The sequence below is a fragment of the Apiospora marii genome (assembly GCF_038362585.1).
Source record: "Apiospora marii strain CBS 49790 chromosome Unknown utg000007l_segment0_segment0, whole genome shotgun sequence".
Taxonomy (NCBI): domain Eukaryota; kingdom Fungi; phylum Ascomycota; class Sordariomycetes; order Amphisphaeriales; family Apiosporaceae; genus Apiospora; species Apiospora marii.
In genome coordinates this window covers 1998419-2024274 of record NW_027117379.1, presented here as the reverse complement: position 1 = coordinate 2024274, position 25856 = coordinate 1998419, and the positions used below count along the sequence as shown (strand labels likewise).

The 25856-nt window shown below is 56.7% G+C and overlaps 8 protein-coding genes across 8 annotated transcripts; 5 read left to right on the top strand and 3 right to left on the bottom strand.

Moving 5' to 3' along the window:
- Window positions 1–421: 421 nt before the first annotated feature.
- PG985_011022 (uncharacterized protein) lies at window positions 422–1003 on the bottom strand (the record flags this gene model as incomplete). The annotated part of the gene is made up of 2 exons (XM_066830789.1): window positions 422–621; window positions 802–1003. 2 exons carry the CDS (start codon window positions 1001–1003, stop codon window positions 422–424), a joined length of 402 nt encoding a protein of 133 aa, XP_066681471.1.
- A 2241-nt stretch (window positions 1004–3244) lies between these two features.
- On the top strand, window positions 3245–3958 carry PG985_011021 (uncharacterized protein; the record flags this gene model as incomplete). The annotated part of the gene is made up of 3 exons (XM_066830788.1): window positions 3245–3577; window positions 3646–3810; window positions 3872–3958. The coding sequence occupies 3 exons, from the start codon at window positions 3245–3247 to the stop codon at window positions 3956–3958; spliced, it is 585 nt and encodes a 194-aa protein (XP_066681470.1).
- Window positions 3959–4575: 617 nt separating this feature from the next.
- On the top strand, window positions 4576–5406 carry PG985_011020 (uncharacterized protein; the record flags this gene model as incomplete). Its single annotated transcript, XM_066830787.1, has 3 exons — window positions 4576–4617; window positions 4653–4912; window positions 5073–5406. The coding sequence occupies 3 exons, from the start codon at window positions 4576–4578 to the stop codon at window positions 5404–5406; spliced, it is 636 nt and encodes a 211-aa protein (XP_066681469.1).
- Window positions 5407–7441: 2035 nt separating this feature from the next.
- Window positions 7442–8190, top strand: PG985_011019 (uncharacterized protein; the record flags this gene model as incomplete). The annotated part of the gene is made up of 2 exons (XM_066830786.1): window positions 7442–7706; window positions 7838–8190. The coding sequence occupies 2 exons, from the start codon at window positions 7442–7444 to the stop codon at window positions 8188–8190; spliced, it is 618 nt and encodes a 205-aa protein (XP_066681468.1).
- Window positions 8191–8836: 646 nt separating this feature from the next.
- Window positions 8837–10027, bottom strand: PG985_011018 (uncharacterized protein; the record flags this gene model as incomplete). Its single annotated transcript, XM_066830785.1, has 2 exons — window positions 8837–9679; window positions 9809–10027. The coding sequence occupies 2 exons, from the start codon at window positions 10025–10027 to the stop codon at window positions 8837–8839; spliced, it is 1062 nt and encodes a 353-aa protein (XP_066681467.1).
- An 8-nt stretch (window positions 10028–10035) lies between these two features.
- On the bottom strand, window positions 10036–10284 carry PG985_011017 (uncharacterized protein; the record flags this gene model as incomplete). The annotated part of the gene is made up of 1 exon (XM_066830784.1): window positions 10036–10284. One exon carries the CDS (start codon window positions 10282–10284, stop codon window positions 10036–10038), a length of 249 nt encoding a protein of 82 aa, XP_066681466.1.
- A 2494-nt stretch (window positions 10285–12778) lies between these two features.
- On the top strand, window positions 12779–19939 carry PG985_011016 (uncharacterized protein; the record flags this gene model as incomplete). The annotated part of the gene is made up of 5 exons (XM_066830783.1): window positions 12779–13728; window positions 13818–13913; window positions 14440–15740; window positions 15823–19016; window positions 19106–19939. The coding sequence occupies 5 exons, from the start codon at window positions 12779–12781 to the stop codon at window positions 19937–19939; spliced, it is 6375 nt and encodes a 2124-aa protein (XP_066681465.1).
- A 1954-nt stretch (window positions 19940–21893) lies between these two features.
- PG985_011015 (uncharacterized protein) lies at window positions 21894–25784 on the top strand (the record flags this gene model as incomplete). The annotated part of the gene is made up of 2 exons (XM_066830782.1): window positions 21894–24952; window positions 25031–25784. The coding sequence occupies 2 exons, from the start codon at window positions 21894–21896 to the stop codon at window positions 25782–25784; spliced, it is 3813 nt and encodes a 1270-aa protein (XP_066681464.1).
- Between the last annotated feature and the right edge of the window lie 72 nt (window positions 25785–25856).

Genomic DNA, 25856 nt, shown 5'->3' with positions numbered 1-25856 from the left:
CACGCACACCACCCTCGCGAAGTCCAAATGCCTGGTAGTTTTGATGAAGTTTTGTTTGGTATTCATAGGTACGCACACTCTTCACCCATCGTGTGCGTCATGGCAGGGCGTTGCGCCCACCAATCGCCGCCTCCAGAATTAAAGCAATGTACAAAGCAAAAAGTGACACCCAATGAAGGCAGCGTTTTCCCTCCCCTCCAGTTTCGCCGTAGCCACAGCGTCGATGCAATACTGTGCCCCCTCATCCTAACCCCGTCAGAACGCCTTCATTCCCATGTGAATGCATCCCAGTCGAAACGCCCAAAATAGCAAGTAATACAGCGACAGTTCCAGCATGCCCTGCCTCCCATAGTGGAGGCCATGTTGTTGGAAGTACGCCCAGCTTCGCTCCCCGTTTGATAGATAAGTCTTGTTGTTTCTTCTAGTCTTGGTCCTTGGTCATCTCGTAGACCATCATGACCTCCTCGAGGCGCTCGAGGCTGCCTCGGTCACCGTAGGCGTCGAGAAGGGCCTTGCGGCGGGCGGCTTCCTGGGCGGCGCTGGACTGGGGCTTCAGGTCGGCCTGCAGACTCCCGCGCTTCTGGTCCAGGTTGCGCTCCATGTAAGTGACGGCGGCGGTGGCTGCTTTGAAGGGCTGAAGTTAGCGAACGTGTTCACTTATCCCACAAGGTCCTCAGGTGACGGATGGAGAAGCGTAGTGATATCATCGAATGAAGGATAGCGAAGAAGGAACAGATGTAAGAGTGCGTAGTGATATGGGTCAAAACGAGGGCCGTTGCGGGGGAGCGGTGCTGTACTAACCTAGCATGATGGGCAGGGAGAACATAAGGAGTCCCCGGCTGTTGCGTGCGGCGGCTTTGGGCAGACCGCAGTGGATCCCCGTGGGCGCGGGTCTGTAGACGGGGGTGTAGGCCGCCCGCGCCGGCGAGGCAGTGAAGTTTAGCGCATCGGGGGTGAAGAGGGTTCGGTAGCGTCTGGCGTGGTAGGTAGCAGCTCCGGACATTATGTTATTTGTTTGTGTTTATAGGTTGTATGTTGTGGTTTATGTTGTTGTTGTGTTGAGATGCAGGTGGTTTTTGTCTGGTTGTGTGAGTGAGTTGGGTCTCGGCACAGCCAAAGTAGGTAAGCAGCAGGAAGGTATGTTGATTGGTATTCGAGTAGTCAGGTGTGTATTGTATTGATTGAATGATGCTGAAGATGGATTCGGAAACAGAGACTACATATGTCCAAAGCCCTTTATAACTGTCAGGTCCCAAACTACACACACATGCAAACACACCCGCAAGACAGCATAGCCCTGTCACCTGGCTTGTGTCAATTAGGCGGGTTCCAGGAGCGGTACGTAAGGCGCCTCCCGCAATCAGGCGATAATTGGAAACGGAGGCTGCAGAAGGTCGCAGACGAAAACGAAGATCCAGATTGCGCTTGATTGCTGTGGCATTTGTGGCATGAATGGCCCTTGGCAATGCTGGCTTGTGATACGCCTGCGCTGGTCAAGACGGGGCAAGATGGGCTGATGGTTGTTCGATCGGCGGATTCCGATGGTCTTCGGAGAGGGCAAGCACCAGCGAGCCAGGGAACAACTATCCCCCCATGCTCCAAATTGCCAGCCCCAACAGAAGGCCCCAGTGTTACCCCCCGTTTCCTCCCGTCTCCGCGAATTTGCGACGGGGACGCAGGGGACCATCAATCTGCGCTTCTTCTTCTAGCGCCAGTGACAGGCCTTACCCCGACATTGGAACATTGGCGGTTTTGGACTCGGCTTATTGTCGTGTGGTTTTTGGTATGCGAATCCTGGGGCACAAGAGCTGGAAGTCTGGGGGGTGGCGCTACGGGCGACTCAAGGGTCTCTCGGTCGCGGGCTGGACCTGGTAGCGCTGTGCGGGTTGAACAGGATTCCAATCGAACCATTTATGATTGGGCGCTGAGAAATTGGACGATGGCTGAGCCAATCAATTTACATGATCTCCGAATCCAAACCTCCTCCGTCGAAGATCATAGCTGAGACCCGAGCTGCCAATGTTCCGGATGCACAAACCGCATCTCGGAAACCAAGGTCCTTCTATGTACGACCTCGAATATGACGGCGGCGGTTCGTCGTGAAGATGACAAGTCCCTTCCTGCTTTGTTTGGCCTCTTGGACCATTGCTGATCTGAGATAAGAATCGTACGAGCAAGCAAAACCGAGTCAGTACCTACAGCACCAAGACGCAGTGCAGCCCCTCCTCCATCGAAGCTCTCGATCGATCGACATACACTCAGCCACGATAATGAAAAATAAGCAAAAAGCGTCTTGCTATTCTGGGATACAACATCACGGCTGCCATTCGACCGCTGAAGAGTCGGTCTAGAAACTTGACATAGTTCTCGTCTTCTCTGCAACTGCGGCTCATTATATCGAGTCAATTGGCCTGCTTGCTCGGCTAGATCCTGCTTTCCGACCTTATCGGGGATATGGACCAGGTGCATCTCATGAGTATCATTGGCGTCTTTGTGCATTGTAGACATCTCATCACACGTCAATTGGCGGTGTATCCTCTTGGATTGGCCTACATCGTAGACTTGATTATGCCACCGACCAAGATAGGAGTTGGCCCAGAAGTGATGGGTCGTACCGTTCTATTGGGACCCTTGAGCAACTTGGCATCAACCAACAACGACGGGAAGATAGTGCGGCCATTGCATTAACGGAAAGCGGTCCCTTCGAGTGCAGGTGATTTCGATTGGGAGAAGCTTGACAATGGGCTTTGACACCATGACGAACATCGTGGTCGTCGAGCTCCCGAACATTGAGGAAGAGGAATGCACCTGAAGCTATGCGTGAAGAAAAGATGGCCAACTCATCATATTTGCAAGAACATGCAACTGGCTGTACTGCGCCAAAGTGAATGCATTATTTCCGATTCTGGCCAACGATCAGTCGATTGGCCAATCAGGATGCATTCATACCGCCAGCCAAGTTGATACAGATGAAGGTCGCAAAGCCTACTGCGCTGTTCAGACGCTTTGATGGGCTAGTGGTGGCCCGTGTGCTTTCAGGGGCTTGACAATGTTTCACCTTCCAATATTCCACATAGACGCTCAAAGAGCTATTTGGCGATTGATGACAGCGACAACTACTCGAACTTCCATAACATTCTACTCAATAGAAGCTTGAGCAGTATTTGGGACGAAGTTTCGATCCCAACAGTCAGCCAGCTATCAACCCGAATTCAATCATCATCCGGAGCAACCACCAATCATCATGCCCGACTTCACCGACCCGGCCATGTTCCCGGCCTTTTATGAGCTGCCCAGCGATGTTGAGATCGCCAACGCCCCGGCGGAGGGGGTGGAAGCGGCGGCGTGGTGGATGCTCGCGCAGGTCAAGGTCAACATGACCCTGACGAAGCCCACGCTGATTGTGACGGACCGCCGGGGCCTGGATTTTGCGGTAACGTTTGAGGACTCGGGCATGGATCTCAAGGGGTACAAGAAGGGCTACACCATGGTGGTCCCCCGGGCGCAGCGGACGGACCGGGAGGAGGGCAAGAAGGCCGTCATGAGGATCGAGGCGGGCGATTGCAAGTCCGTGCAGGTGAGTAGTATCGGTGGTCAAAGTCAGGAGGGGTCCAACGAAAGACCAGGCTAACTCCGGACTGAAAGGTCATACCGGCGAAGATGGAACATTTGTTGGAGTTGGGCCAAGTCGTGGACATGATGAGAGGTGATGAGGCGGAAGGCAAGGAGCAGAAATGTGGAGCGTGCGGCAAGACGGACGCGAGCCTTTCGAAGTGTACGGGATGCGGAACCGTGAGGTACTGCAGCAAGGTAAGTTGACAAGATTCGCAAGAGCTGTTCAGAACATTGCTAATATTGAGATTGCGAACAGGAGTGCCAACTCAAGGGTTGGAGCGAGCTTGGACACAAATCCAATTGCAAGAGCTTAAAGGCCATCAAAACAATATGGCCCTCATAGTTGAGAAGTATGAGTACTTAGGAAGTAACATTCATCTGTTTTGACAGCGGTATTCAGTGGAAGTGATTCGGGCCACAAAATCGAAAAGCGGCTGCCTGCCTTCAAGTAAAGGTAGTCATTCGCGGTTGCTGTTGGAGAAGTCGCGATCGAGCATTGTCACGCCAGAGCTGCATTGAATTCCATCAACTGACAGCTAGCTGCCTCGCGTCGTATTTTAACACACAACCTTGGCGCCACTGAAAGCAAGACGTCTTGACAAGCCATTTACCTACCTAACTTACAAAAACGAGTGCGACATCATTTCACCACACTGCTAGAAATTGCGTTATGTTATATCTGGGCATCCAACCGACATACCACAACGAGGTCCTGAAGATCGTTTAGAAAGATTTCGCGCGCAGGTATGTCTTAACCTACTGTCTGGCATTTGTTTGGTGTTGGATGTAGGCGACGCTAACAACTGTATCTGGCAACCGCTGCTGCATCACGTGACACAGCATTTTGCGGGGGAGCTTCGCCGTGCCCAGCCCGCGCGCATCGACTCATTTTGGACGATGCAGCTGCAATTGCCATTTCGCAAACCCAAAGCGTCGTGGTTGCGGAAACTTGTTTCCAAGATGTCGTCTCGAAAGCAGGTTAAGGGAGAGTATATCGAGACGGTGAGACATCCATTATTTTCTGAATCGTGACATAGAAGCTGATCTCGGTTGTTCCACAGGACACGGGCAACAAGGTGTCGCGCAAGGCCAATCTGATAGGAACACAGCACATCATGCTGGGCGGCAAGACGGTCATCATGGCCGATGCCATGGTCCGCGGCGACCTGACGCGCACCGCCACCGCTGCCGGTTCCTCGGGCGGCGCACCCCAGAGTAATACCTCCATCTTCATCGGCCGGTATTGCTTCCTGAGTAGAGGCTGCTGTTTGCGCCCACCCGGTCGCATTTACAAGGGGTCAGTTCTCTCAGTCCAGTTCCGCCCAATCACGCATTACCATTAGCTAGTCAAAATCCATCTTTTTTCCCTCTCTACCCTTTCACCCTACATTCGACCCAGCTCTTTCCGTGGCTTCTTTATTCCAATCAATTCTTGTCGGACTGACATTCCGCGACAGCGCATTCACGTACATGCCGCTCCGCATCGGCGACCACGTCTTCGTGGGCGAGAACTCGGTGGTCCAGGCCGCCACCATCGGCAGCCACGTGCACATCGCGGCCAACGCCGTCGTGGGCGAGTTCGCCATCGTCAAGGACTACGTGCGCATCCTCGAGGGCACCGTGGTCCCCGCCAACATGGTGATCCCGAGCTTCAGCATCGTCGGGGGCCAGCCGGGCCGCGTTATCGGCGAGGTCCCCGAGGGCGGCCACGAGCAGTTTGAAATGCGCGACATGTATAAGACGGTCGGCAACAACATTGCGCCCCCGGCTTCGCCGGCACAGGCGGTGTAAGGCGGCCGCGGCGACAGAACTTGATATGGCCGAATTGAGGAGGGAGAGAGGGTAGCGCACGGGGCGGCAGCGTGACGCTCTGTCGATGACGATGCTACCGACATATCCATACAGCAGCGAACATTCTGAAATTTTCTAGATACCCGAGATGAGGATGGTTTGGCGTTCGGAAGGGACAAGCGATTCCAATGAGGGAAGTGGGTTTGATCTGAGAGGAGAACAACGTCAAGGCATGGAAAGGTTTCTTTACCAACGGCTCTTGTGACGAATCGCGAATATCCCTGCTTGTACCCAATGAAGCCTGAAGGTTTCCCGACAGACTGCAGAGAGAAGGGCAGGGCTGGAGCGTTAGCTGATATATCATGAGGATATGATTGTTATTGCAGTCCACATTCTGGAGGAACCAATTTTGTTTAAAAAGCGACCAAGCACTGAAAATTCGCCAATGGAGATATTGATTCTTCTAGTATAGGTACTACTGACTGAACTATGAGTGGTCGGCTGTGATGCCGAGGGGGTGTTTTGGTCTTGGGGACGTCGTGCCTCAAGGGGCCCCCATGTCTATGGATAGCTGGAAGGCGCCTTGCACAATATGAAGGATCGAGGCCTTCCTGACGGGAAGCAAAAGAGCCTTGCCTTATGTCGTACAGTACTAAAATCTTCATCATTCTTCAATACGGCGAATCACATGCCTGACCTGTAGCGTTCCAACCATGATTTGGCTGGCCATCTAGGCAATTAGCTGCTTGTGTATCTTACCTACCTATGTTTGCGGTGCCATGTGGTCTGGCAATACAGAGAGCTGTCGTTTGATGCACGCATCGTACCTTGCAGATGTGCAGGTGGGGGTTTCTGGTTCCCCTGCTCCAATCGGCCAATTCGAGAACCGCACCGGGCAAAGCTTGGTTATTGCAGGCGTCAGGCGATGGAACGCCACAGTGCGGAGGTTTCCAGGCACGCACCACGATGAACTTAACTTGTATTACGCCCAGAACAATTAATCAATTATACTTGGAAGCATCATGAGAATCGGGACAAAGATTGACAGCGATTCGTCTTGATCAGGCTTCTCACCGCAAATTGACCAAACTCTGAGTTTCTTGCAATCAGAAACACATCGCTAGAAATCTGTTAATGATGGGATTGCTATGGCAGGCTCCCCCACCGGCCCTCGAAAGCTAAAGTATGGGGCGCCAGGCAATTACTGGATGGCAGCAGCCACTCCTCGTCGAATGGGCGACGGTGCCGGGTGCTAGCGATCTCCAACACCCGTGATTTGATAATGGGATAGGCGCCAGGGCATTTCACCATAAGCTTGGTTCAGCCAGTCAGCGAGTCAGTAATGGTTTCTGTCTTGCGCAACACCACCGTCGACGTCTCTTCAGTTGGAGCCAGCCGGTACTGGGTAATCTTGAGTTTACTCTCTCAAAGCCAATCAGCTGGTCGCACCTATAGGGGAATATCGTAGCCTCAGGGCCCGCGCTCAACCGGCCATATTCACTCCCCCCTTTTTCATGTTCTCACTCACTCCAGCTGGGCCATCACATTTCCCTCATGGCTGATGATGGATGACAAGCTCGGGAGCCACCCATCCACGAGGCGCAACCCCAGAAAACCGCAGTGAGTTTGAACAGGGTCCAGGGCAGAAGATCAGAAACCGGGGTGCCGGATGCCTGGGTTCGCTCTCTATTGAACTTTGTTGACCTAGTAGAATCGCGAAAGAGAGTGAGAGAAATTACGAGAAACCGAGCCGCCTTTGGCTGGGGAGAGGTGGTAGGTCTAGCGTAGCATACATCCTGATATAAAGAAGTGCTCCCGTCGTCTCATCCTCATTCCTTCCGACCTGAGACACCAACAACCCATCACTGTATAATCGCATTCCTCACCAAGCCACTCCTTTGAAGATCCCCCTAATACTTCCGACATAATACAACAATCTCTCTCCTTTCTTTTTCCTCTCCTACTCCCAAACGCAGACATCCTTGCCACTATACCAACCACTCCTCACCCGACCTACCTCACTACATAACCCAAGATGCAGTTCCAACTCCTCACCGCCATCGCCTTCCTCGCCGGCCTGACCGCCGCCGCCCCGCAGCAGGACGCCAGCATGTCGCAGCAGCAGCAGCAGCAGCTCCTAGCCAAGCTGCCGAGCTGCTCCCTGCCGTGCCTCCAGGAAGGCTCGACCAAGGTCAGCTGCCCGGCCGGCGACTTCGCCTGCATCTGCGGCAAGATGGACGCCTTCACCCAGGCCATCCTGCCGTGCGTCTCCAAGGCCTGCAAGCCCGAGGAGCTTCTGTGTATGTCCACCCGTCTATTTTCCCCTTTTATTTCTGGCTTATCGCTCCTGCCTCTCCACCCCCCCTGTTGCTGCGAGATATGTGTAAAGGCAAAAGAGCGATAATAGCTGACCAGCCCTCCACCCCAACAGCCATGCAATCCGCCGCCACCGACATCTGCAAGGAAGCCACGGCCGGCTCCGCCGGTGCCGCCAGCGGCAGTGCCAGCGCCAGCGCCCCCTCCAGCACCGGCGCCGCTACTGCCAAACCCGCCTCCTCGTCCGCGGCCGCCTCGTCGGCTGCTGCTTCTGCTTCTGCCAAGGCCTCCGCCTCCGCTTCCGACAAGGTAGAGGTCGCCGCCTCCGCCACCGGGGCGTCGTCTCCTTCCGCTTCCGCCTCGGGCGCGGCCTCTGCTTCCAGCACCCCCAAGGCCGGCGGCGCGTCCCGCGGCGAGGCCGGCGTCGCTCTGGCTGTGGCAGCGGCCATGGCCATGGCGGCTCTGTGAGGGGAGCGGGGAAGATTGCTCCCTTCCACCGTTACCGCAGTTGTATAACGACATCGAAAAAGAAATGAGGGGGAGGGATAGAATGTGAGGTGCTTGGAAGAGGCGAGGCTCCTACTATAGGACTTAGGGGGATAAGGGGACTACACCTGTTTTCTGTGCTGTAGACATAATACATATTTCTTTTCTTCATGACTTTGGTGTAATAGTGTCGACCGATGAACTGAGTTGACAATATGCGAGGACATGGGTCTAGTATGTAAATGCTTCGGCAATGAACCCCGACGCTTGTTGGGGACGAGCAGAGCGTTGCCATTGATTGTCGAAGCATCTTTATTTGCAGCTTGTGTCGGCTGTACCTAGTGCATGCGACAGATCAAGATGTCAGATAAAAAACACCTCGACAACAAATTAGCAACGCTCTGCTCCTCCCCTAAGCCATCAACTCGTATTTGTCTATAGTAAAGCAACATCTAAGTCTATGTAAAGGTAGGTATAATTCTATCATCGTTTCCCGTGCTGTGTCCCGTACATAATTCGAAGCCAAATGGGTATGCATGTGTATGTGTATGTGTATGGTGTTACACCGCCTGCTTGCTTCTTCGCTTCGTTCCGGCCATGGCCCGTTCTAAAACAGCAACCAGACGGTCTAGCCCAGGGAGAAGTGCCCCAGAGCCCCCTGGCCGCCGCCGCAGAACACGCTGTGCAGGTCTTCGAGCTGGGCAAAGTGCTCAGCAAAGTTGTGGCCCTTGACGCGCTCCGCCTCGGTGCGCCGCCAGTCCCAGCCCGTCGCCTCCTCCTCGGCCTTGGCCTCGTCGTCCGTGTTGCCGAGCACGGGCTCGGCGGGCGTGGCCGTGGGGCTGCCCGCGGGCGTCACCCAGCCGCCGGGCCGCTCGGGCAGGAGCCCGCTGGCGCCGATGATGACGGCCGGGTGCACCGTGAGGCGGCCGATCTTGAAGACGTACTTGCTCACCGCGCTGGCGTAGACCTTCTTCTCCCATTCCCGCGGCGCGTGCTTGTCGTCCGTCAGGCCGAAGTCCTCGGCCGCCCAGCTGGCCGGGCGCACCGCGCCCTTCTCGACAAAGTGCGTCACCATGTAGAGCCACTTGCGGTCCCAGCTGAGGACGCGCGTCCACATCTCGTAGCCGGCGAAGGGCGGGATCTCGCGCTTGAAGTTGCAGGCGACGGCGCCCAGCATGACGCCGAAGCGGCCCTTGGCGACCCGGTCCGGGTTGCTGGGGTCCATGACCAGCTTTGTGTTCTCGTTGTCGGCGAGCAGGCGGCAGCCTCGGGCAAACAAGTGCGATGCCAGATGGGAGCGCGATACGTCGAGATCCGCGAAGTAGGTGCTGTTGGACTTGTGCAGGTTGTAGTCGACCTCTAGGATTGAGACGTGCGTCGAGGAGATGACGGGGTGGAAGAGCTTGTCGGGCGTGTGGGTATGGAGCTTGCGGACGAAGATGTGCTGGATCATGGTATTCCACACTCGAACCTAGATTATGTGCATGTCAGGTCAGCTACGATGGGATTCCCGAGATGTCGCGGGCTTGAGTGCGCGCACGCGCAAGAAAGCATGCAGGATGGGCCACAGCGGGAGATGGAGGATGGGGGCAAAACGTACACTCCACATCAATGGCAAGCTCTTCCAGTTGACCAACACCAGAACCAACGCGATCATGCGGCTGGTGCGACCGGGTCCCGTCACGAAGCGGACGAGGTAATCGAGCAGCGCTTTTCGGCCATGGTATGATCCGTACGCGAGGGACACCGTCGCGGCCGGCAGCAAGACCGGCTTGGCGATCTTGGACAGCGGCTTCATGAACCCGAAACTGGACGCCATGGTGGCGGCTAAGTGTCCTTCTTCTTGTTTGTCTTGGTCGCTTGGGTAGGTGGAAGCATCGCTGTCGTCGCGTTGGTGGTCGCGCTGGCGGATGTCGGTTGCTTGAGTCTGGGCTCGAAGACTGAGGCGGCGCGCGCACGCAGGAGGCCAAAGAGGAAGAGGACAATGACCACGCCCCAGAGACTGACGGATCGCAGGTAGCAGAGAGCGGTAGAGGCGCACCTAGTCGAGAGGGCGGCGAGGGGCGACAGAGGCATGCGGTAGATGGGTGCCAAACGAAGGATGGATTTGGGGGCGCAAGACGTAAGCAGGAGTGAAAGGCTTCTCTAGTAATTGATTACGATCGGACCCTCCCAGTCTGAAAATAAAGATGACAACCGAAGGTCCTATCCAGCTCTCACGCCAGCGCGGCAGGCAGTGCTTATCGTGGTTTTCAGCGGCTGCTGACACATGCAACAGTAAGTCGAATGCGAATGCGCCGGGCAAAGGCGATTTTATTTTCTTGCTAGGCCCCCGAAGGATCCTGAGTACAGGGTGCCGAGGCAGGGGTTTAGCGTCTGCAGCGGCTAAAATTCTCCCATTAGCTGCAGTCATTCCACAGCACTCAAGGTGCCAGTGCCAGGTCCCGACTCCAGGTACAGTGGATCGCCCTGCCGATCTTTCAATTCATCAACGGATGCTGACCGAAAACGTTTATTCAAGCAATACCATGAACCGGACCATGCATCAGTGCTTACTTGTTCATGCATCGCTCTACGTAGTAGTCAGCAGCATCTCACACTATAATATGCTCTAGGTTACCTACTTATATCAAAGTGCCTTTTGCCAAGTCGATAATCGACCTGCAGAGTGTGTCTTCGCATCAGTATCAACACACACACACCGACTATATGTATATCGATCAGGACAGTGATAACCCTTTCTGCCCCTCCCTCCGCACGGAATGATCCGAGTGCATCACACCAGGGCCCATTGTGATGGCCCCTTTCCAATGCATGGCACCCCAATACAGATAGTTTGTCCTCTCAAACAGGTGCCATATAAAGTTTGAGGAAATTTTCTCCTGCCACATACGGCATATTTCCACATGCGACACAGGAGTATCTCCATCCCTTGATTCGTCCACGTAACATAAACAAGCTTCCGCGCGGATGAGAACGGCGCCACGGCTCAATTATGGAGGCACACATGGACATCGAACTCCGGCAACCCTGTTACGGTCTGTTTGTCTGCTACTGTAGGTAACAAACATCACATGCTTCTGGGGCAAACCCCCGGCCGGCACATTCACCCTTGACTCCCCGTCGCCGGTGTGGATCGTAGGGTTTGGTTCACCGACATTCTGCACCCCCGCCGATAACGACTTGGGACACCGGATACAGCCGTTCCCCAGCAAAGGAATGTTCGCGGGAGAGCCAATGCGCGTGAGAATGGAGAGGTTCGCGGCGAGCCATATGTAAGGCGTCGCTGATGGCGCCTATGCTTTGCAGGCCGTACGGCCGGATACGTCACGAGGTCCCTGCGCTCGCTCACATGCCCGCGCCCTGGCCATTTCCTAGTATGTACGGAGTATGATGGCCTGGCGTCGTCAGAGCTGGCATGCACCGTGATAGTGGCGGCAATCGGTCTTGGAGTTGACAGGATAGGGCCTATTGCAGCGACCGCCTGGATGGGTCAGGTTCAAGCGACGTTGTTTGCTTCCAAGCATGATTTTCAAAGTCAAGGCCCCCACTGCTTCAAGATAGGACGGTGCCAAGCCTATTGAGATGCGTCCAGCGTCGACTGCGAAGTTGAGCCGCTTGGTAAAGTTGGTTGGCCGAAGGAAGCATTGCAATAGCGACGGACCCGACGTCTGGCAATATGGTAGGCGCGCTTGTCCCGCTTCAACGGCCCGCGCAAGTCGTCTCTAGTATTGCAAATGCGGGGATGTACGGCCGTTGGCGTCGGGCATCCATCCGTTCACCAGCTTCTCTCCCGACGTTAGATCCGTCCGCCTTGTCGTGCTATACTAGCTCCGTTCTAGCCCTGGGACCAGGTGATCGCTTCGCCCCGCCCCCTCTCTATACTCCTAGCGCCTAGTAATACAAACAATCTGGCCCATGACGTAGGTCGTATTGGAAGATTGTGTGCTGTCCCGGAGCGGGCGCTCGACCCCTCTCCGGCCGCGAGAGATTGGCGAGACGGCCATGGCACCATCGCCAAAAGAATGGGCTCGGGGAGCAAAGCCGACCTCTGAGGCTGCGAGGATGAGACGTACGGCCGTCGGCTCTATGATATGGTTTGCGATGGGTGAACGCTGGAGTGGACAACGCCCTCTATTCCTGGGTCTGTTTGTATGGCAACTTCCGAATAGCATTTCCGTTTCATTGGGTTCGCATGGAGCGCTTCTTGGAGCCAGGGATGAAATCGAGAGAGAGTCTGGGCTTATTGAGAGAAATTTTTCCTGCTTGGAAATCCAGCTACTTATGCACCTAAGTACTTTGCGAGCCCCTAAGCGTGCAAATTCCCATCCGGGAGCGAATCGCGTGGTTCGATCCCCCGTACATACTTTGCCTCCTATCCACTCCCAAAAGCGGCCACATGCATTAGGTCGTTATCCCCTCGGAGGGGACGTATGGCTTCCAGAATGCCGGGAAGTAGTATATAAATGTAGCGAGGTCTGAGGGGTATCCCTCCCAGGCATGCCCGTCCAGTATTGGAAGATTAGAGCGATAATAGACAGATGCCAGCAAAAGCGAAGCATTGCTAACCATGGAAAACCGCCAACCCCTGGCCATTGTGGGGTACGCCTACCGGGCCCCGGGGACGGGCCGGAAGGGCCTCTGGGAGTTCCTGTCGGAGGCCAAGTCGGCCTGGTCCAAGATCCCGTCGGACCGCTTCAACGCGGAGCAGTTCTACCACCCGGACCCGGCCAAGGGCGGCTTCATCCACTCGCAGGGCGGCCACTTCCTGCCCGACGACCTCTACGCCTTCGACGCCGGCTTCTTCCACGTGACGGCCGAGGAGGCCCGGGCCATGGACCCGCAGCACCGGCTCCTGCTCGAGAGCGCCTTCGAGGCCGTCGAGCACGCGGGGCTGCGGCTGCCGGACCTGGCGGGCGCCGACGTCGGCGTCTTCTGCGCCAACGACTACTCGGACTACTCGGCCATGCTGGTCGACGACCTCTTCGCCACCAACAAGTACACGGCCCTCGGCGTCTGCCCCTCGCTGTCGGCGAACCGCATATCCTACTTCTTCGGCCTCACGGGCCCGAGCCTGGCCGTCGACGCCGCCTGCGCCGGCAGCCACTACGCCCTCCACCTCGCCTGCCAGAGCATCTGGAGCGGCGAGTGCTCGGCCGCCCTCGTCGGCGGCGCCAAGCTGCTCAACAGCCCCAACATGTGGAGCGCCATCGACACCATGGGCGCGCTCTCGGCCGAGGGCCGCTCCTTCGCCTACGACGTCAAGGCGGCCGGCTACGGCAAGGGCGAGGGCGGCGGCTGCGTCGTCGTCAAGCCCCTGCGCGACGCCCTGGCCGACGGCGATCCCATTCGGGCGGTTCTGCGCAATGCCGTCTGCAGCCACTCGGGCCGGACGCCGGGGATCACGATGCCGTCGCAGGCGGCGCAGATGGCGCTGCTGAGGAGAGTGCACACGGGTGTCGGGCTGGACCCGACCGATACCACATTAGCCGAGGGCCACGGAACAGGGACGCCGGTGGGGTAAGCACACTCCCTTTCCTCCCTCCTTATCCATATCCATGAATAGAGACGGGAAGCTCAACATGAAAACTTGGCAAACCACCAAACAGGGACCCCATTGATGCCAGCGCCCTCGCCACCGTGCTTGGAAGCAAGAGCTCGGCCGAGAACCCACTACACATCGGCTCTATCAAATCCAATGTCGGGTAAGTGTGTCTTTTCTTCGTCGTGTGCCAAGCCTCGGGGAGAAACGTGGTGCTGATCACAAACCACCTGGTTTCCAGCCATTTGGAGGGTGCAAGTGGCATCATTTCCATCATCAAATCCATCATGATGCTGGAGCGGGGGGTTATGCTTCCGAACGCAGGATTCGAGAAGCTGAACCCGAAGATCGAGGGCGGTGAGAGGTTAAAGGTTTGTTGTCCTCAACTGAAAGTAGGCTCATCTTGTGTTACGGCGGTGTTGATGTTGTGTACGTAGGTATTGACTCACCCCAAACCATGGCGGTGTAACGGGCCGAGGCGAGTTTGTATAATGAATGCGGGTATGTATAAAGTTGTCTTGCCTTCGCCTTCTCGTTCACTTCCACTGACTGACTTCTGCAGGCTTTGGTGGCAGCAACGGGGCAGTGCTCCTCGAGGAAGCACCTTTAAACACAGAAAGCAACAGCACAACAAAAGCAAACGGGGTTACAGAGAAGCACGAAAACGAGCCTCGTACGAACGGGAATAGGCAAGACGATGACCTCGAGTCAGCAACCATCTCCATCTCCCTTAACCTGAACGGCTCACCAGACGAAGTCTTGTCGGACGACGATGGTTCCGACGACGGCCCCGATCACCATGCTTTCTTCTTCTCCGCCAAGTCCCTAAAGAGTCTCAAGATGTTCCTTTCATCCTTTGTCGACCAGTTAGAGCAGACTCCACACTCCGCCCGCCTTGCCGAAAACATATGCTATACTCTGGGGTCGCGGCGAACCAACTTCCCGCAACGAATCGCCGTCACCGCCGACTCCCTCGGCTCCCTGCGAGACCAACTCCTGTCCATGCTCAGCAATCCCGATCTGCAGGTCGAGAAGAAGCAAGACAACACCGCCGTGGGCTACATCTTCACGGGCCAAGGCGCCCAATACTTCCAGATGGCGGCCCGCCTACGCCGCTACGCCGTCTTCCGACAGGCGATCGACGACGCCGAGGCGACCCTGCGCCGCCTCGGGGCGTCTTGGAGCCTTTCCGGGGAGCTGGCGGCGCCCGAGCGCCTGTCGCGGGTCGACAGCGTCGAGATCGCCCAGCCCGCGTGCACGGCGGTGCAGATCGCCCTGGTCCTGCTGCTGCGGAGCTGGGGGCTCGCCCCCGCGACCGTCGTGGGCCACTCGAGCGGCGAGATCGCCGCCGCCTTCGCCGCGGGCTTCCTGTCGCAGGAGACGGCCGTGGCGGTGGCCTACACGCGCGGCGTGGCCGCCCAGAAGCTGTTGGTGCAGCAGGAGGCGAGCGGGGCGCGGGGCGCCATGTTGGCCCTGGGGATCGGGGGCGGCGCTGCGGCCGAGCTGCTCGAGGGCGAGGCGGGTCGGGTCACTATCGCGGCGCTGAACAGTCCCGGCAGTGTGACGGTCTCGGGCGATGTGGAGGCTATCGATAGGGTTCATGCCAAGGCCCTGGAGCAGGGACTGTTTGCGAGGAAGCTCAAGGTCGGCGTGGCGTATCATTCGTCGCATATGCAACAGGTTGCCGACTTCTACTTGGAGTCTATCAAGCCGTTCTTCCCTGAGGATGGACTGCTATCCGCAAAGACGGCGGCGAAGGGGCCGCTGTTCATTTCCAGCGTCACCGGCCGGGTGGAAGGACCTGAGACGGTCGGCGCTTCCTATTGGGTCCGTAACCTGGTGCAGCCGGTGAACTTCTTGCAAGCCGTCGAGACGTTATCGGCACTGGGCAACGAACAGAGCATCGGCACCAACGAGCCTCGGATTCAACGACCTAATGTTTTCATCGAGATTGGTCCACATCCAGCCCTCAAGACATCCGTCTTCCAGTGTTTCAAAAACATGCAAACAACACCACACCAGGAGCCTGATATCACATATCTACCATCGCTGGCTCGAGGTCAGGATTCCAGCAGAACTATCCTGGACCTCGCGGGGAAGCTTTTCGCCATGGCGATCCCCCGTCGACGTGGCCGAAGCCAACCGTACCAACGAGATGGAGTCCCGCGCCGTGGTCACTCTCCCGCCGTACGAATGGGACAAGTCGGTCAGGTACATCCATCAATCTCGGGTGACCCAGGAAAAGCTGCACGGAGGAGCTCCTTACGACCCACTCATCGGGTGGCGGAGTGAACGTGTCGGTGGCGGGCAGAACTTCCGGAACATCGTCTCCCTGGACGACATGCCTTGGATTCGGGGATACACCGGACATGGCAAGCCGAGTATCCCCTCGACGGTATTTTTGAGCATGGGCATCAGTGCTTTCAAGTCACTAAACCCTGGCACCGCCTCCTCGACCGTGATGGTGCGAGATGCATCTTTCCTACAGCCCCTAGCCCTAGAAGCCGATAGCGTCGATATCACCATCAGTACGAGGCCACTGGACGATGATAATGGCGTTCCTGCCACCGCTTCTCTGCCACGACCATGCACCTTCGAGGTCGCGTCCTGGTCCGAAACCGGTGGGTGGACAGTCCATTGCCGCGGCGTAGTGGAGAGCTGTCTGGATGACGAGCATCTCTACACCAGCTCACGCGTCCAAGAAGCCCTGAAAGCATTGGAGGACGGGACCCTGGAAGATCGCAGTCCCGCCAACGAATACGCCATCTTGAAGCAGCACTCCATCGCGTACGGTGATTTTTCCGCCGTCTCCATGGTCGATCTCAAGCAGGGCCCGGGTAAGGTCGTCCACACCATTGCAGTACGTCCGTCTGGCAAGACATCATCAAACACATGTCCACAACAAGAACAAGGGCCCAGAACTCTGACAGCCGAACCCCAAACTCTGGATTCCTTCTTCCACTCTTTCGGCATGGTGCAGGAGTTGACGAGGCGAAGGCTCGCATCTGTACCGTCCTCTCTCCGCAATTGGAAGATATCCGACATTTGTCTCGAAGCCTCCCAGAATCTCGTCGTTGTTACCAAGCGCCTGGCCCAAAACAAGAAGTTGGGGACGCTGACGGTAAGTCTCGTCGTCTTCGACGTATCCGGCGGACAGCCGCCTAAGCCCGTGGCCGAGCTGGACTCCTTGGACCTCCAGACTATCCCGGACCCCAACAGTGCACACCAGGCCCCTTGCTTGCCCGTCACCTTCTGGAACAAGAAGGTGCCCTGCATCGACTTCGTGGAGAGGGGGTTCCTGTCCGGCCTCATTACTGGCCAACTGCCGCCGGTGGATGAGTGGGAGGTGCGTCGGCTCCACGAACTGAACAGCCTCAGCATGTACTTCATGACCCGCATGTGGGAAGAGCTCGAAAAGACCGATGTAGACTTGTCAGGCCTACCGCACCACCTCTCCAAGTTTCTGGCCTGGAGCAAGCGCCAGATGGCGCAGAACCCTTTGCCATTGCCCCGCGACCCAGGGGCCATGATAGCCGACTTCTCCCAGGGCAACGGCCGAGACCAGCTGACCTGCCGAGTCGGCGAGCAGCTCGTCGACATCGTGCTCGGCAAGAAACAGACGCTGGACATCATGTCGCAAGACAACCTGCTCTCGCGGTACTACCACGAGAACACGACCAGCATCCGCGGCAACGAGGCCGTGGCCCGCTACGTGCGCTGCCTCGTCGAGTGCAACCCGGACCTGCGCATCCTCGAGATCGGCGGCGGCACGGCGGGCACGGCGCTCCCCGTGCTGTCGGCCATCGACGCGGCGACCCGCGGCGCCACGGCGCGCTTCCACTACACCTTCACCGACATCAGCCCCAGCTTCTTCGACAACGCGCGCGAGAAGCTGAAGACCTGGCGCGAGGAGGGGCGCCTCACGTTCCGGAAGCTGGATATTACGCAGGACCCCGCGGCGCAGGGGTTCGAAGCGCCCCATGATGCTTACGATCTGGTGATTGCCGCCAACGTGCTGCACGCGACGCCCGACCTGGACGCGACGCTGCGACATGTGCGGTCGCTCGTCCGGCCTGGCGGCAAGCTTGCGCTCGTGGAGATTGCGAAGGAAATCACGCCGTTCAGTTTCCCTTTTGCCATGCTGCCGCAGTGGTGGATGGCGGAGGACCGGTACCGTGCTGTAGATGCGGAGATGACGCCCCTGGTGTCCGAGCAGACTTGGAATGACGCCCTTGTTAGTAATGGCTTCTCCGGGGTCGAGGGCCGAGTGGACGATTACCCGGAGGAGAAGGATCAATTGTATACGGCCATGTGGTCAACGGCGACGGCAACGGCCGAGTCCACCGAGCACACTACCACCAGACCACAACATCCATCGCTTGCTATTTGCGTGGCGAGCAGCAGTGGGGCTGCTAGTGAGACGTTTTCCGAACATTTGGCCACCGAGTTGGAAGCGCAGTTGGGAGCGCGACCACGAACCCAGACCCTTGCGGAGCTGGCAGCGGCCGGAGACAAATCCCTCTGCATCATCATCGACGCGAGCCCGCAAGAAAGCATCCTCAGCAACCTGTCCGAGGCGGACTTCGGGGCCTTGAAAGAAATATGGACCAAAGCGGCGGGCCTGCTGTGGATATTGCCAGAGGGGGTACACCCGGATTCGGATATGATCCGAGGTTTCCTCAACGCGGCGCGCCAGGAGGACAGCAGCAAGAGCCTCCTCCTTTTCGACAACGTGCCGCTGGGTTCTCCAGAAGGCGTCGCCGCCACTGCGCGTGTGGTTGCCCGGCGTCTCCTAAGCACCGATCCCGCCCTCCGGCAGGAACAGGAGTTCTCGCTCGTCGACGGCGTCGTCCACGTGCCGCGGCTCTTCCGAGTGCATTCCGCGCAGGATATATTCGCCCTCGAAGAGGAGGCGGACGATGAGGACGAAAAGAAAAAGTTGTCGCCGATTTACCGAGCGCCCGGAACCTTGCTTCGTTCGGACGCGACATACGTTATTACTGGTGGCACTGGCGGGATCGGACGATCCCTCGCCGCGTGGATGGCCACCCAAGGCGCAAAGCACATCGTCATGCTCGGGCGCAGCGGCGCCTCGAGTCCCAAGGTCGCAGCTCTGCTGAGGACGTTCCAGGGATCGGATGTCCACATGCGAGCCATTGCCTGCGACGTCGGTTTGCGTGCAGATGTGGACCGCGTGGTCGAGATCTTGAGGGACTGGGACTTCCCTCAGGTCCGCGGTGTGGTTCATGGGGCGTTATCCCTGCGAGTAAGTGAATGATTATACTACTTTACTTGCTGCTTAAGTATATTACTATTATCTGGGAACTTACCTACTGACACAATTGCAACTGTCAGGACGCCATGTTGGTAAATGCCACCTACGACGACTGGGTCGGCATCACACGACCGAGAATCCAAGGCGCATGGAACATTCATCACGTCTTCCCAGACCTCGACTTCTTCGTCGCGCTCGCGTCCCTCGACGGCGTCATGGGCAACGTCGGCCAGACCATCTACTCAGGCACCTCGACCTTCCTCGAGGCGTTCGTGGAGCACCGCCTCCGGCTTGGGCAGCCCGCCGCTTCTATCACTCTGCCCGTGATCACGGAGACCGGCATCGCGGCGACCAGCAAGCTGAGCGAGACGATCCACAACCAGCTGGCCCTGACCTTTGACGTGCCGCAGGTGCACACCATGGTCAAGGCCGCCATCGTCGGCGGGCGGGTGCCGTCCGCGTCGGGGCTCTTTGGCAGTAACGGGCGGAGCTTCAGCTTCTTCCAGGACGCGGTGGCGCCCGAGACCGAGCCGCTGGACTGGGAGCGCTACTGGTCTTGCGCGGCCGTCCGGCGACCCGTCATCGAGGAGGCCGCGGGCGGCGGCGGCGGCGGCGGGCAAGCTTCGTCTGCGGGCTCTGGGGCTGGCGCAAAGGGCGGCCTGCAGGACGGCTCGCCCGCGTCGGCCATAGAAAGACTGGGGGATAAGATCTCAGCGGTCACCATGATTGACCGGCATGAAATCACTCCGGAAAGGGGATTGGCCGAGTACGGGCTCGACAGCTTGGTCGCGGTGGATCTCCGCAACTGGATTCGTCGCAGCTTCGGCGTGGACTTGCCCTTGAATATCATTGTCGAGGCCACCAATCTGCGGAGCCTGACGGAAGATGTGGTGTCTCGAGTGAAGGCACAGTGAGATAGATGGTGAGGGAGTCCTTTATCTGGGAGCGGAGGTAATAGAGCCAAATAGAAACCATAAAGAATTCTTACGTTTCACGGCATGGGTCAGCGGTATTCGGGCTTCTTGCCTGCCTCAAGCTTGCCGTCTCGCGTCGCGCTCAATGTCACTTTTCCAGGCAGGGAGACGACGTTGCCGACATAACCAAACGCGGCGATAAAAGCAGCAGACCACAGAGGACGTCGTCATTTTAGACATATTGTACTACCTATCTCATCGAGACATTCGAGTTGGATGGAAGCTATATCTTCCATGCTATTTTTGCCGCACTTCTCAGTGTGGTTTGCTGCCCATGGTATGCCGCTAAGGCAGGCAGGCGGGGTTGTTTCAAGCAATATCGGACGGTGTGCAGAGAGACGACTGGTACTGCACCAATTGACAAGAGACGCATGGGAATCCAGTTCGATGCAGGCAGGAGAAATAGATCGCCCTGCAAGCTGCAGAGTTTTAGCATGCGTTTTGGTGGTGAGGAGCCCTCGGCACTTCTGCACTGACTGGCATTGGCTTGCGTTTCGTACATGGTGTTGTGACTTGGCGCACTCCATTCAGCCCAGAGTCTAGACCGTGGTGGCTTTTTGCGGTGCCTGTAGCTGGGTTGGGGGAAGGTTCTAGTATGACAGCCGGAGCTCGAATGGACGTGGGGGATCTCGATCGTTATGATCAATTATATGGGCGTTTACATATTGGCACGCAGTCCCCCTGGACACATTACAGTATTTGGCCGAGTACTCAAATGTTTATTAGTGATTTAAGAGACTAGTCATGGGTAACGGAGCGGTATGTGATCATGCAAAGAAATAAAATGTGACCTGCCAAGCAGTTTTAAGCGCCCCGGGTAGTAGTAGGCAGTAGGCTTCTAGTGCCTGCTCAAATTGAGCCCATGCCGAAGGCGTTTCAATTTTCAATAGTGAAGAGCTAGAACCTGACTTGAGACATTGATGGAAGCTAAACAGATGGGCACTGGATAACGGCAGGTAGTTCGCTGCTGCTAACGCCAAACGACGTACGCACTTACTCAGGATCCAGTCGCCAGTAAGTAGGTAGATAGTAGTACATAGATTTAAGACTTGAAGTGATGGCGTGCCTACATGAGTGGTGATCGTCTTGACTAGAGATTTTACCCCTTCGCAGGTGGCCTGATTGCACCCGTGCGTCAATCGTATTCATCATCGGCAACTGCCAAGTCATGTTTAGTGATGGCCCATGTCTCCTGATTACTTAAACATACTCGACACTCGCGTCCCAGCATGCCGATTTGGACAGAATGCGCCTGTGGCTCAACATGGGCTTTTTGGATTTGCGCATCTTGCCCACTGCGCAAAGTGAAATTGTGGGGGGAGGAGGGGCAGCCACTGGGGCTTCTCTGGGCCCATTACGAGGCACCGCAGCACCTACTAGCAAGTTACTGGCACCGCTGGGACAATCACCCCCTCGAGAGGTACCCATTTACTGATCATATGACGCAGCCAGCAGCAGCTCCACGCAGCTCCCTCGCAAGTCCATGGCCACTCATCGAGATCTGAGAAGGCGATGGGAGCACGCTACATGTTGCCACACACCCAACCAAATCGCCCGAGCACCGAGTACCCCAGCCATGTCGGTCGGGTTGTCTGCCCATGGTCTGTCTGCAAACTGGGGAAGCCCCTCGAGTCCAGCCCAGCCCAAACCAATGGAAGATTCAAAGTCCGTGAAAACAGAAGGCTACCCATCTTCAATGCGTGCGTCGGATCCTCGGAGCCTGATCGCAAAAGCAAAACCTTGAAGAAAACCTACTCGCTTGTCCCGACTATCTGGCCTAGTCGCAAGTCGCTGGTTAACCCTCACAGCCACTGGGTGGCAAGGGCATCAAATCTGACTGCTGATTGCTGACCCCGGCGCCCGTCTCTCTCTGCAACTCGTACTGATCGTCGCTATGTCGAATCCGGCTGCCGATTCCGATCATGTCGAGCCCCAACCCCGCGAACCCCAGCGCGACCGCGATGTACAGCGCTACTACCAAGGCTGGCTGTCCGCCCAAGGCTCCTCCATCAATGTCGCCCTCAATGTCGACAGCCTCGCCGCCGCCGATCTCCAGGGTGTGGGCTACAAACCCAAGGGGTCACAAGACAAGGCCTTGGCCGCCTTCGCACAGCTGGCCGTCCTGCGCCTAAATGTGAAACGCGCCTTGGTGTCGCTGATTGACGGCAGCAACCAGATGGTGCTGGCTGAGGCCACTCGCAGCATCTTCGTCGCCGACAAGGACAACGAAGACAACGACCTCTGGCTGGGGAGCACTATCTTGAAACGTCGAGATGCCATGTGCGAGCACGCCATGTCCAACTCCTATACCGCACACGACCCGAACGACCCTAATAGTACCTATACCGCTGCCTGCATTGTTGTCCCCGATTCGAGCGAAGACGAGCGCTTCCAGACCCGTCCATACGTGGTATCGGAGCCTGGCATTCGCTTCTTCGCCGGCGTGCCAATCCTCTCGCGACAGGGCCACAAAATCGGCACATATACCGTTTCGGACGAGAACCCACGTCATGGGTTGACCATGGAGGAGCTCCGGTTCATGCAAGGCGTAGCGCAGGCCATCATGGGTCATCTGGAGTGGGCGGCAGATCGCGTCGACCGCTTCAAAGGTGAACGGATTGTTCGCGGACTGGCCACCTTCATCGAGGGCTCGACGCTGTCGCAGAACGAAACAGCAGCCGCGGTCCAGGAGGATCTCGCTAGCGACCATCCGCAGCTTCGCCCGCCACAGATGAGCATCGGGCGGGGTAGGCGTCCCCTATCGCGGAACAACTCGAGTAGTAGTGCCGGGACTGGAAAAGGGCCTGGGGCCGGGAACGGGAGCGGGAGTGGGAACGGTTACCAATCAACGCAATCTGGGTACGACACTACCGTATCGAGAAGTTCTGAAAACCAGCCACCCCAATACAATGGTGTCAAGGGAGAGCAATCGTCGAAAATCCCCAACTCGATTAAACCCGATAGTATGTCGCGCATGTTCAACAGAGCTACTGAAATATTGCGCCAGTCGACCTTGGCGGATGGTGTTGTCTTATTCGATGCGACCCCAATTCATCTCAACTCGAAGCTTTCCATTGGCAATCCGCTGCCGGGTCACATCGAATCTTCCGAGGATGAGGATTCGGCGCAACACCAAACCACATCGGAGTCCGAAACTCTCAGCATGGAGACTGATGACGGAGTCTCTCCCTCGAGTCGACCCTGTAAGATACTGGCTTACTCGCTCGCCAGTGAGGCGGCCAAGGCGGATATTGAGAGGGGCTCGGCTATTACCATTGGCACCCTTGAGAAGTACTACAACCTCTTCCCGCAGGGTAAAAGTTTCTCGTTCACCGATGAAGGGGCCGGTATATCTTCAGAAGACGAGAGCGCCAGCGACCGAGAACGCAACGGAGACTCGGCCACCCTTAATTCACACAAGAACAGACGCTATAGGAAATCACGCATGGACCATAAGGAGTTCCTCACAAAGATTCCAGGGGCCAAGGCCGTGGTCTTCGTACCTCTGTACGATCATGCCGAGGATCGACTGGCTGGTGGATGCTTTCTTTGGACTGCCATGTCTGGGCGCATGATGAATCTGGATGAGGACATGTCCTATCTGCGTGCTTTTGGCAGCAGCATCATCAGCGAGATCGGACGCATCAACACACAAAAGAACGAGGCAGCGAAAACGACCTTTATAGCGAGCATGAGCCACGAGCTACGCAGTCCCTTACATGGCATTCTCGGTGCTGCCGAATTCCTCATCGACACCGCCACTGACTCGTACCAGTCAGGCCTTATAACCTCCATTTCGACGTGCGGTAAGACGTTGCTTGACACACTGAATCACGTACTGGATTACAGCAAGATCAACAAACTTGGCCGGGTGCAGATGAGAAAGCACGCGAAACAGAACAAGCAGATTAACCTTTCGTCCGACTCTTCCATGGAGAGCCTGAACATGATGGCGGTGGTGGACCTTGCTATCCTGGTGGAGGAAGTGGTTGATGCCGTCACCGCCGGCCACACCTTCAAGAAGCTCCCTCATCCGGCTCGAAGTCAGACCGGATACACTGCTTCAGCCAGTACAAAGGATGATGCATCGGTATCTGGCGTAGGCAGCCAACCTGACCAGGAGGACGAGGAGGAGCCCGTTTCGGTCTTACTGGACATCGACCCACGAGCCTCATGGCAGGTCCAAACCCAGCCAGGTGCCTTGCGCCGGATCATCATGAATCTGCTCGGAAACGCGTTGAAATACACAGCTTCCGGGTTTGTGTTGGTGTCTCTCCGTGGCCAAGGCAGCCCGGATGGATCAAAGACTGAAGCGGTTATGCGTGTGACGGATACGGGGAAGGGCATGTCGGAGGAGTTTCAGCGTGATCGACTTTTTATCCCGTTCAGTCAGGAAGATTCATTCCAGCCTGGTACAGGCCTTGGACTCAGCATTGTCAAGCAAATCGTCGACTCGCTAGGTGGATGCATCGAGTTGAAGTCGCAGCAGGACAAGGGGACAGAAGTCGACGTGAGGATCAAGTTCAAGCAGGCTCCGAAGGAAGCCGCCATGAAGGCCGAGGCTACGGAAGTTCATGACATCGCGGAGCAAACAAAGGATTTGAAGCTGGTACTTTTGGTGGAGCAAGACCCCTCCGAATCATATTCTGTCAATTTGCAGCATAAGAAGCTGAACGACACCTTGGTCGACACGTGTTCAAATTGGTTTGGAATGAAAGTTAGCCAAGAAAACCACGCTGAACCGGAGAAAGCCGACATATACATGTACTGTGAACCGCCATCCCTGCAGTCATTGCGACGGAGATTTGAAAGAGACCAGCAGAAATCAGGTCGCAACCGGGAAATACCGGTGATATTTGTTTGTTTGGACGCCCAGGAAGCTATCAAGATTTCACAGAGCCACTGTAAGGCCTTGGCAGATCTAGGAAAGATTGTCGAGGTCATTCCTCAACCGTAAGTTTTGTACTTCCTTTCCTTCCCGGCTTTCGAGATGGGTGCAGTAGGCAAGACCATGGGCTAACTCTGCTGCAGATGTGGTCCCAAGAAGCTGGCTAGGGTCTTTCAGCATTGTCTTCGACGGTCGGAGGAGATGGCAAATACGCAGCCACTCACGAATGGGGGCCCAGCTCTGAGTCTCCGGCCCGCTGTACATGCACCACCACACCAACCCGAGACAGACCCCACAGAGCAAAACGGTGTTACGGATGGAGGCGATGAAGCGGAAGATTGCAACCCCGGCAAGTCTGCACATGACGAGCTTCTCCGACAACTCTCTCCGCCGCCTCTCAACCCCACCACGCCACTTCTACAGTTACTGAACGGCAAAGGCCTCGTGACCCCACCAAACGGTGAAACCAAAGTCAATAGTGGTAAAATGCACGTCTTGCTGGTGGACGATAACAAGATCAACCTCCAGCTGTTGGTCATGTTCATGCGCAAATGCGGCTTCACCTACGAAGAAGCCATGAACGGTCAAGAGGCCCTCGACAAGTTTAAAGACGCGTGCCTGCCGGGACCCCGGACCACGTCGTCGGACGGGGCCAGTCCGCACTTCGACTTTGTCCTCATGGACATCAGCATGCCCGTCATGAACGGCATCGAGGCGACCCGCCGTATCCGCGACTTTGAGCGCGAGAACAACCTCCCGAGCACCAATGTCATCGCTCTGACGGGCCTGGCCAGCCGCGACGCCCAGCGTGACGCCAAGTCGGCTGGCATCGACATTTTCTTGCCAAAACCCGTGAAGTTTGCCGATCTGAAGAAGCTGCTGACGACGGATAAATGAGGGCGATTACATACATACCCAATACGTGATTCTGCTATGATAGCTTCAGCAACAGTCATCCTGACCTCCTAG